We start from the raw sequence: 12,174 nt of genomic DNA, 5'->3' as shown, positions 1-12,174 counted from the left end.
TTTGCAAAAATTTATTTCTACAGGAAAGGTGATGGTTAACAACAGGTTAATTGCAATATCTCCGTCCTGACGTAGCTTTATGGTCACTCAAAACTAGAACCTGCATTTTTATTTTTATTTATACTTTACCTGTGTATATTTCTAAAACCCCACTAAATTTATAGTAAACAATTTTGTTTTAAAAACCATTAATACTCGTATATCTTAAATACCTTTAGTAAAATAGGGTCCCCATAAAATTTATGCGGCCGTTCAGTATTAACCTTTATTTGGTCATCGTAGGATTTTCTAAATAAAATTATCAATTATTCTGCCATAAGCTTTAGTTAATAGTATTACGGGTCCCCTTATGTTTTTGGTTCTTGGTTATGTAGAACAATGAAGAACTGTAACCATTTAAAGGATACCGGTTGATATTCGTACCATATGAAATCATAATAAACAACATATGCTAGGGATTTCGACTACCCAAATGCTTAACTATTTTAAAAGCCCTAATAAATCACTTTTATCTCTCTCTATTACTCTATGCTTGGGTTGTGCATTAGCTTAGGATACAAATAGAAAAACTAGAGATTTTGAAAGCTTTTGTTTAATAGGGATATGAGCTTCCATGATAGATGTGAGGGTCCACAGTGTGTGATACTTAAAGTCCAGTTGGTAGTTTAAGAATTTTTTCTTTTTGTAAAAAAAATGTTTTTTTTTTTTTTTGTCAGCAGACTTTATAGTGGTGAATTTGTATTTAATTCTTTTTATTTTACCCTAGTTAGCATAGCATATAAAAGTGACTGAGGTCTTTAACAAATTGTGACCTATTGTAATTATGATGTATGGGCAATGTGTTAGTTGGCACCAGTTTTTATTTATTACCCTCATTACAGGGAAGTATAGTGCAGTTTGAATTTTATATGTGACATGTATATATGACCATAAGTTTTGCGTTATTTCAACAGACGGACATATGGACATAGCTAGATCGACTCACAATTTCATTATCACCCAGAATATTTATACTTTATGGGGTCTGAGACCAATATTTCTTTGTTTTACATCGAAATCCGCCTTTGGTGGAGGGTAAATAAGTACAGGGTGGCTGTTTTGTAATGCAACAAAAGCGCTTAATTTTAATAGTAGGTTAGGTTAGGTTAGGTGGCAGCCCGATGTATCAGGCTCACTTAGACTATTCAGTCCATTGTGATACCACATTGGTGAACTTCTCTCTTATCACTGAGTGCTGCCCGATTCCATGTTAAGCTCAATGACAAGGGACCTCCTCTTTATAGACGAGTCCGAACGGCATTCCTCATTGCAGTGAAACCACTTAGAGAAGCTTTGAAACCCTCAGAAATGTCACCAGCATTACTGAGGTGGGATAATCCACCGCTGAAAAACTTTTTTGGTGTTCGGTCGAAGCAGGAATCGAACCCACGACCTTGTGTATGCAAGGCGGGCATGCTTACAATTGCACCACGGTGGCTCCCTAATTTTAATAGTAATTTTATATTTTAATTTGGCTATTTTATCTTTGTTTTGTTGAACAAAAATGTCGGAAAAACGTAAATTTTTAAAATTAGTTTAGATTTATTTGAATTGGCTACCTTTGGGATTATGGCTTTCGAAAGGCCGACAAAGCCATAATACACTTCACCAAAGCAACACTTTGGATTGATATATAAAGATTGGTGTTCATTGTGCGGTAGAAATGAAGCGAAGGACTACCTTTTTTTGGGTTTACATAAACAGTTTAGTCCATTGGAAAACCCCTAGTGGTCAATTTCTCTTAAGGAGTGCTACCCACAGTTGGAAGAATTCTCCAAAAATGGTAGATTTTTTACGGTTGGTAGAAAATATTCCACTCTAACTATAGAATTAAAACATTGAAAAATTTTTCTATAGAATTAAAATTTTTGACAACATTTTCTATAGAAATGAAATTTTGACAAAATTTTCTATAGAAATAAAATATTGCTAAAATTTTCTATAGAAATAAAATTTTGACACAAATTTCTATAGAAATAAAATTTTGACAAATTTTCTATAGAAATAAAATATTGCTAAAATTTTCTATAGAAATAAAATTTTGACAAAATTTTCTATAGAAATTAAATATTGATAACATTTTCTACAGAAATAAAATTTTTACCAAATTTCCTATAGAAATAAAAATAAGACAAAATTTTCTATAGAAATAAAATTTTGACAAAATTTTCTATAGAAATAAAATTTTGACAAAATTTTCTATAGAAATAAAATATTGCTAAAATTTTCTATAGAAATAAAATTTTGACACAAATTTCTATAGAAATAAAATTTTGACAAAATTTTCTATAGAAATAAAATTTTGACAAAATTTTCTATAGAAATAAAATTTTGAAAAAATTTTCTATAGAAATAAAATTTTGACAAAATTTTCTAGAGAAATAAAATTTTGAAAAAAAATTTCTATAGAAATTAAATTTTGATAACATTTTCTACAGAAATAAAATTTTTACCAAATTTCCTATTGAAATAAAAATTAGACAAAATTTTCTATAAAAATAAAATTTTGACAAAATTTTCTATAATAATAAATTTTTGACAATATTTTCTACAGAAATAAAATTTTGACAAAATTTTCTATAGAAATAAACATTTTGACAAAATTTTCTATAGAAATCAAATGTTGACAAAATTTTCTATAGAAATACAAATTTGACAAAAATTTCTATAGAAATGAAATGTTGACAAAATTTTCTATAGAAATAAAATTTTAATAAAAGTTTCTATAGAAATAAAATGTTGACAAAATTTTCTATAGAAATAAAATTTTGACAAAATTTTTTATAGAAATTAAATTTTGACAAAATTTTTTATAGAAATTAATTTTTGACAAAATTCTATAGATATAAAATTTTGATAAAAATTTCTATAGAAATAACATTTTGACAAAATTTTCTATAGAAATAAACATTTTGACAAAATTTTCTATAGAAATAAAATTTTGACCAAATTTTCTATAGAATTAAATTTTGACAAAATTTTTTATAGAAATACAAATTTGACAAAAATTTCTATAGTAATAAAATTTTGACAAAATTTTCTATAGAAATAAACATTTTGACAAAATTTTCTATAGAAAAAAAACTTTGACAAAATTTTCTATAGAAATAAAATTTTGACAAAATTTTTTATAGAAATACAAATTTGACCAAAATTTCTATAGTAATAAAATTTTGACAAAATTTTCTATAGAAATAAAATGTTGCTAAAATTTTCTATGGGTAAAAATTTTGAAAAAATTTTGTTTAGAAATAAAATTTTGACAAACATTTTTATTGAAATAAAACTATAAAAACAAAACGAAACGAAATAAAATTTAGACAAAAAATTTTATAGAACTAAAATTTTGACAAAATTTTGTAAAAAATAAAATTTACTATTCGTCTTAAAAGTTGTTATAGTATTAGTAATATTTTTTAGTTATTAATATTATTTTTTTAATTTTTACAAATTTTTCTATAGTAATAAAATTTTGACAAAATTTTCTATAGGAATAAAATTTAGGCAAAATTTTCTACAGAAATACAATTTTTACCAAATTTTCTATAGAAATAAAATATTGCTAAAATTTTCTACAGAGATAATATTTTTACCAAATTTTCTATAGGTATAAAATTTCGACAAAATTTTCAATAGAAATAAAATTTTGGCAAAGTTTTCTATAGAAATAAAATTTGACAAAATTTTCGATAGAAATAAAACGTGCACAAAATTTTCTATAGAAATAAAATTTGGACAAAATTTTCTATAAAAATAAAATGTAAAATATTTGTTTTTTGTTTGGTAGTTTTTTTGGTAAAATTTGCTCCAAATGTTGGTAGATAATTTTTGGCTCGAGTGGCAACCGTGGTTATACCCCATTCTGTGCTAGCGAATCCTTTTTATGGCCTTGGCCGAATGATGTTTCACATTACGGTCAAATCAGAGAAGCTTTGAATCACCCAGTTCAAATCTTTGGTAAGTAAAGTCGAACTTTTTTCACAAACTGTACAATTTGAATGGCTTCTCATCGTTTATACTAAGATTTCGTAACAACACGAAAGCGCCGCTTTTGAGATGATGGACACTGGAATATGTTTTACTGGCAACTTTACTGTCTAAAATTCCCCAGGCACTACAATCAAATTGATTGAGAGCCGTATATTTTCGTGGCCATGGAAATGATGCGGGGAACCTCCCTTTTAAGCCATTATTGATTTTTTTTTGCCTGTTCAAGGTATCAATACTGTCTTTAGGACGTTTTCCCGATAATATTCGACTTTTATTGTGTTACCACGACCGATGAATACGAGCAGTTTTGTTGGCAAATGTTCAATTGAACCCTTTGACATGTTAGCCCGATCATTTTGTTTGTTCAAAAACTGCTCAATTTGGAATTGCTTCTTATTAAAGAAATCCAAATTCGATAAAAGGACTTTTACGAAGCAACTCCTTGGCTCCATCCAGTCTAAATTTTTTTTGTTTGTACATTTCATTTTCTTAATTGTAATGCACCCGTTTGTGCGAAATGTTCAGCTCACGAGTAAGTTTTATACCACAGCGTCGTTGGTTTCTATCAAATCGGGCCTTCACATTTTGGATCATTTTTATGCCCACTTTTTGGACCCGATGACAATGTCGTGGTAACGAGCAATGGTACAGGGAATAAACTATTCATTCACCTTTAAATGCTGGAGGGCTCTAACAAGAGCCACTTTTGGTTTTTGAAGCCAAATATGCACAAATCACAGTATCACGCTTGAATTCTATCACGAATAATTTTACTGCTAAAGGCAATAGATCAAAAGGCTTTTATAAGCTTGTAAACAATAAACTAAACTGACACGGGAATAAATCTGTCGGCTGTCAGATGAGCTATTTAGAAATGATAGCTACCTGAAGTTGGTTGAAACACATAATATGCCACCCTGCATTTCCAGGTACGAACAATTTTGCCTATTTTGCGGATATAAAAAAACTCACGGTCTTAAGTATTTAAAGCAGGCAGGACGGGGATATTGAAATTAACTTCTTATACAGTATGGCATGGTTGAAACTAATGATATCTTAGTGTCTTGAAAGAAGAGTTTATTTTTCAAAAATCTAAATTTTCCTTAACCGAAGATTTCTTATGATCTAAAAACTTTTTCTTCAAAAAATTTAAAGACAATCATTAAAAGGCTATTAAAAATTTTCTTTATGTATTTCTTGATTAAAGTTTTTTCCCCCGGGAAAATGGGAATTTTTTTCCTGGGATCCCACTAAAATTTTAGACAATTGATCAAATTAGAAATCGGCGAAAGCTAAGGCTACTGTTCCAAGGCACTATTGTAACTTTTACATCATCATCATCATCACTTCAAACAGTCAAATAGAATTTCGAAAGTAATGAAAAACTTTTGCTTAAATTATTTTATACATATTCAGAAATTCTTTTATATAAACCGAAATTAAAACAAAAATAATTATTTTATATATTTTTTTATAATTAGATATAATTAGCTCAATGGTATTAAACATAATTTGTTGATGTATTCCTACCAATATTTTATATAATTTTTTTTTTTAAAGCACAAATCAGTTGAGAAAATATGGTAAAATATCGGGTAGGAACCCCGAATCCCGTTCCTGGAAAAACAAACCCTAATCTTGATGCAATATCACATTTACTCACCTGTGGTATTCGGAATAATCGTAGTAAATTTGCGACTTGTATCGAGGTTACAGATGAAGCTGCTCCAACTACTCCTGAAATCACTTTACGCACTTGAGTTTTATTGCAATGATATTCGGCATCATCTATATTGCTAATGGAACCTGAAAGATAAAATAATTTAAAATAATTGTTAGTACATTATTATTAATAATATATGATTATATTTAGCTCTAGTTTTTTTATCTCAAACTAAAAAAAATACAAATTTTATTAAATAAATATTTAAATATTTTAATAACAATTATCCATTAGACATTAAAATTACGACTCTTTTTTTTTAAGACTTCGTTTTAGTTGGATGTTTACCTTTAGTAATCGTTGCATAGTTAGTCATTGTTTTTGTAAAATATAACAATAAACAAAATAATACGCTTTACAATGTTGTCGACTAATTAGCATTATAATAACAAAGGTAAATGTTGCTTAATTATTATACAATTAAAACTTTTCTTTTTTATTTTTAGCAGTCTGAAGACTTGGTCCTCATGGTTTTCATTTGCATTTGTATTTGTTTTTTTTTTTTATTAATTAGCTAAAGGACTTTAGCTGTTTATATAAATTAATTGCTCTAATGAATACGCGTCAACATTTCCATTTCCCTCATTTGGATTCAATGTTGTATGTTTGTTTTTTGTTGACTTGTTTTTACAAGGTTTCGGTCAAAACAAGGTAATCAGCTTGATTTTTTTCTGCTTTATTAAAATGATAAATACTGTAAGATTGGTTGTTTTGTGCAAAGAGCAGGACTGTGGAGTGAGAGTGAGAGTATCGGTATTGGAGTTTTAAAAATTTAGCTCGGTTCTTGATCACAGTTGCCACAGTTGGTCGAATTCTATCAAAAAGGGTAAGTTTTTTACAACTCGGTAGATTGGTAGATTTTTCGAAAAATTCCTCTCCACAAATTTTCTACAGAAATAAAAATTTGACAAACTTTTCTATAGAAATAACATTTTGACAAAATTTTCTTTAGAAATTTTGACAAAATTTTGACAAAATTTTCTATAGAAATAAAATTCTGACAAAATTTTCTACAGAAATAAAAATTTGACAAACTTCTCTATAGAAATAGAATTTTAACAAAATTTTCTTTAGAAATAAAATTTTGCAAAAAATTTCTATAAAAATAAAATTTTGACAAATTTTTTATAAGAATATAATTTTGATAAAATTTTTTATAGGATAAAATGTTCTATAAGACTAACATTTTGACAAAATTTTCTATAAGACTAAAATTTTGACAAAAATTTTCCATAAGACTAAAATTTTGACAAAATTTTCTATGGTATAAAATTTGTTCAAAATTTCTATAGGATATGGCAACATTATCTAGGAAGAAAAGTTTGACAAAATTTCATCTGGGAATTAAACTTTACCAAAATTTTCTATAAAAATAAAATTTTGTCAAAATTTTCTGTAGAAATACAATGTTGACAAAATTTTCTACAGAATTAAATATATGACAAAATTTTCTAACGAAATAATTTTTTTTTCTATAATAAATAAAATTTTGAAAAAATTTTTATAAGAATATAATTTTGATAAAATTTTTTATAGGATAAAATTTTCTATAAGACTAACATTTTGACAAAATTTTCTATAAGACTAAAATTTTGACAAAATTTTCTATAAGACTAAAATTTCGACAAAATTTTCTATAAGACTAAAATTTTGACAAAATTTTCTATAAGACTAAAATTTTGACAAAATTTTCTATGGTACAAAATTTGTTCAAAATTTCTATAGGATATGTCAACATTATCTAGGAAGAAAAGTTTGACAAAATTTCCTCTGGAAATAAAACTTTGCCAAAATTTTCTATAAAAATAAAATTTTGTCAAAATTTTCTATAGAAATACAATGTTGACAAAATTTTCTACAGAATTAAATATATGACAAAATTTTCTAACGAAATAATTTTTTTTTTTCTATAAAAAATAAAATTTTGACAAAACTTTTATAAGAATATAATTTTGATAAAAATTAAATTTTGATAAAATTTTTTATGGGATAAAATTTTCTATAAGACTAAAATTTTGACAAAATTTTCTATATGATTAAAATTTTGACAAAATTTTCTATAAGATTAAAATTTTGACAAAATTTTCTATAAGACTAAAATTTTGACAAAATTTTCTATGGTATAAAATTTGTTTAAAATTTCTATAGGATATGGCAACATTATCTAGGAAGAAAAGTATGACAAAATTTCTTCTGGGAATAAAACTTTGCCAAAATTTTCTATAAAAATAAAATTTTGTCAAAATTTTCTATAGAAATACAATGTTGACAAACGACCACGACCCAGAATATATATACTTTATGGGGTCTTAGAGCAATATTTCGATGTGTTACAAACGGAATGACAAAGTTAATATACCCCCCATCCTATGGTGGAGGGTATAAAAAAAATTATAGAAATACATTTTGTGACAAATTTTGACAAAATTTTCTATAGAAATATTTTTTTTTGACAAATTTTTCCATGGAAATAAATCTTTGACAAAATTTTCAATAAAAATGCAATTTTGTGAAAATATTTTATAGACAAAAAATTTGACAATATTTTCTGTAGAAATAAGCTTTTTGACTGAATTTCCTATAGAAATAAATTTTTGACTAAATTTTCTTTACAAATAAATGTTTGACAAATTTTTCTTTAGAAACAAAATTTTGACAAAATTTTCTATAGAAACACAATTTTAAAAAAATTTTCCAAAGAAATAAGATTTTTGATAAAACTTTCTTTAGAAATAAAGTGTTGACTAAATTTTCTATACAAAAAAATTTTGACAAAATTTTCTATAGAAATAAAAATTTGACAAAATTTTAGATAGAAATATATTTTTTGAGAAAATTTTAGATAGAAATACATTTCTTTGAGAACATTTTCTATAGAGATAAAATTTTGACCAAAAATTTTCTATAGAATTAAAAATTGGAAAAAAATTTTTATAGGAATAGAAATTTGACAAAATTTTCTATACAAATAAAATTCTTACAAATATTTCTATAGAAATAAAATTTTGACAAAATTTTCTATAAAAATAAAATTTTGGCAAAAAATTTTCTATAGAATTAAAAATTTCACAATATTTTTTTATAGAAATTGAAATTTGGCAAAATTTTCTATACAAATAAAATTTTGACAAAAATGTCTATACAAATAAAATTTTGAGAAAATTTTCTATAGAAATAAAATTTGATTTGTTGTTTTGATCTCAGCTTAAAAACCATTGCGTTGACTAAACTACAAGAGTAGCTTAAACAACAGATGAATTAATGTTTGCCAAATTTATTTGGGCGAAGCCCTATAGACTGCAAGATGGTTGGATGGACGCCCGTTTCGGAATTACCACATTCCTCATCAGCATCCTCTACTTGCAGTAAAACTATTAACCAATTATCAGAACAAATTCTGGTAGTGAACCACAAATTCTGGTAGTGAACCACACTTGAACCTTCCGACAATTTTTTTTCTATGAAAAGAAAAATTATGACAAAATTTTGTATAAAAATAAAATTTTCTATAAAAATAAAATTTATTTCTATAGAAATAAAATTTTGGCAAAATTTTCTATAGAAATAAAATTTTGACAAATTTTTCCAAAAAAAAAAAAAAATAAAATTTTGATAAAATTATTTTTGGTATGCAATTTTGACAAAATTTTCTATAGAAATAGAATTTTGCCTAATTTTCTATAAAAATGTTCTATAGAAACTCTGCATTTTAATTTCTGGCCTATAAATTAAAATACGACACAAGACTCTATAGAGACCACATCAAAATATGGGTAGATAATAACCATCTCCAGAATAGGGTTTAAAAAACACAAAATTTCTAAAGATAATTAGGCTTCCAGAAGTTTAAGGAGTAAAATCATGGTATTGGTCTATATAAACATTTTATAAAAAATAAATCCATATAAAAAAGAAAAATACACAAAAACAAAATGCCGGGCTAATCAGATAGAAAGTTTAGATGCTAAAAAATGTAATGTGTCGGATATGTAAAACAAACATAAACTGCCAAAAATTAGGACGGGCGGAATTTTACATAACCACTACCATACAACAGATGACAATAATAGCTGGACAGTTACGAATATTGTTTCTATGGTGATACATCGATTTATAAATGGTCTATCAGTTATGGACATTAGAGGCCATTAATTTAATGCAAAGAATTTCGAGTGACTTTGACGAAACAAACTTTCTACCAAAAGACCGGTTCAGATGGCACGTTGGCAGAGGTTATTGCAGCTTCCAAGGACATCGGGTGTATATGGAGATTTCTCAAGTAATGATGTAGGGCTATCTCAAAATCTGGGCCGACGGGAAATTACCGCATTTACTTATGGATCTCAAATAACTCTAAATTCAAAATTTCTGACAAATCTTATGAAAGTTGGATTTATATGTAGGTATTATATCACAAAATTTTCCGGTATGACCCATCTTCGAACTCGACATGCTTGCCAAAAATTCAGAACATTAGGTTCTACTGCTGTAGTGCCTTAAAATTATACCGTTATCAAGAGTATATATAGGGTCAAAAATCGATATCCTCATATTCTAGTAAAACCTTAATTTTTATATCACCGTGAAATTTCACCCATATAAATACACATAGAATGGCCTGAAAACCAATATTTCGTTTTTCCATTAAAGCCCCTTATGGAATCTAAATTGTCGAAATATTTCCTTAATTACAAAGATATGAAGTGTTTTTCAAATTTTGTTTCGCCGGAGTTGGAGTTGAGTAAAATTTCTACGACTCCGACTCCAGCAAAATCTGCAGCCTCCGACTCCAAGACTCCGACTCCACAGCACTGGACACAATTTTCTATAGAAATAAAATTTTGACAAAATTTTCTAAAGAAATAAAATTTTCTTTGGTATGCAATTTTGACAAAATTTGCTATAGAAATAGAATCTTGACTAAATTTCCTATAGAAATAAAATTTTGACAAAATTTTCTATAGAAATATATTTTTTGACAAATTTTTCTATAGAAATTAAATTTGGCAAAATTTTTTTAAATTTTTTAAGGACACGAAATCTTTGGCCTCACGACAATATTTTCTTCAGTGCATACTAGTTTTCGTTATTTGTTGTTTTTTTTTTGTTTTTTTTTTTTGAAGAGCAAACTCTATCCCTGCCATACTCATGGTCTTACATTTTTATTTCTCCAAGAGATGAAGAAGAGAAAAGTGTTACAATGGCAAGTGTTTGTTTCGCCTGCAAACCCTAGCTCCATATGCTATTGAAGCAGAACACCAGACAACCACAGCTTGAAGGCAAGTGAATGTCCCAGATCAATTTATTTTCTATTTAGCATTGAAGTACTTCAGTTGTTTCTTCTCAAAGAGTCCTTTTGCTTCGTGAATAAGTACATGAGCTTTTTTTGTTGTAGTTGTTCTATAATCCTTATTCTTTAGCATTTGCAGATTATATCTTTTGCTTCTTTATCATCTTGGTGTATATGAGTTTCTATGATAATAAGTTTATGATTGCTTTTGGGAGCAAATACATATTCGTCGATGAGAGAAAAAAAAATTCTTCCACCAAAATCCCATACCATGTAATGGAGTTTTGTGAGTAAATGGCTGTTGGTGAGTGAACAAGCTCAAAGGCAATTTCCAATTTAAAAGCTTATCTATAAAACTAATTTAATTCTAATATAGCACACTAATTTATGTTTTATCTTTTGTTTGATCATTATTAGATTTAGTGTAATACAATGAAATTAAATTGAATTAAATGGTAAAGGATACAAGCGCATATGCTAGTACGTTTGAGATTCAATGAAATGGTAGAATTTTGTGGTATGTATATTGGTTATGTATATCGTATCAGAGGTGAAATTTTAGATTAATGACCATCGCTTGGCATGTATTTTCAGCTTTTACGGGATATAAAAACCATTTAATAAAGACCAGGTTTGTAATAAGCTTAAGACCCTAGTAGTCAAAATTTACAAATTTATTTATAATTTAATTAATCACTAAAAAAAGTATGTACAGCAGTAAGATAAACAAGTATATACGGCCGTAAGTTCGGCCAGGCCGAATCTTATGTACCATCCACCATGGATTGCGTACAAACTTCTACTATAGACGGCCATACAAAATTGAATTGAATCACTTGAGTTGCGGCCGATGGCAAGGCATCTTAAATCTTCTTAACATCATCTTGTGAGTTAGTCTCATGCGGGCAAATCAAAGGCCGAATAAATACGTATATATTCAGTTCTTGACCGATATATATATATAGGGAAGAAATAATTACGAACCGATATGAACATTTGTGCGGTAATTATAAAGCCAGAATTGAAATATGGGGATCGCTTTATACAATTATGAACACGATTCTACAAAAAATGGCAGATTTTTACTGTTTGATAGATTGGTAGAATTCTTGATGTTTTGGAAGATTTTGCA

The 12,174-nt window shown here is 27.0% G+C and overlaps 1 protein-coding gene across 1 annotated transcript in view; it reads right to left on the bottom strand.

Annotated features, from left to right (window-relative positions):
- mtt (mangetout) overlaps nucleotides 1–12,174 on the bottom strand; it is a 160,367-nt gene that overhangs the window by 140,564 nt on the left and 7,629 nt on the right. Inside the window, exon 2 of the mRNA XM_075311324.1 lies at nucleotides 5,693–5,835. Coding sequence (XP_075167439.1) covers nucleotides 5,693–5,835 — 143 coding nt within the window. The remainder of the gene's footprint in view (nucleotides 1–5,692; nucleotides 5,836–12,174) is intronic.

This window comes from Haematobia irritans, chromosome 5, assembly GCF_050003625.1.
Source record: "Haematobia irritans isolate KBUSLIRL chromosome 5, ASM5000362v1, whole genome shotgun sequence".
Classification (NCBI taxonomy): Eukaryota; Metazoa; Arthropoda; class Insecta; order Diptera; family Muscidae; genus Haematobia; species Haematobia irritans.
This window is presented reverse-complemented; position numbering and strand designations above follow the sequence as displayed.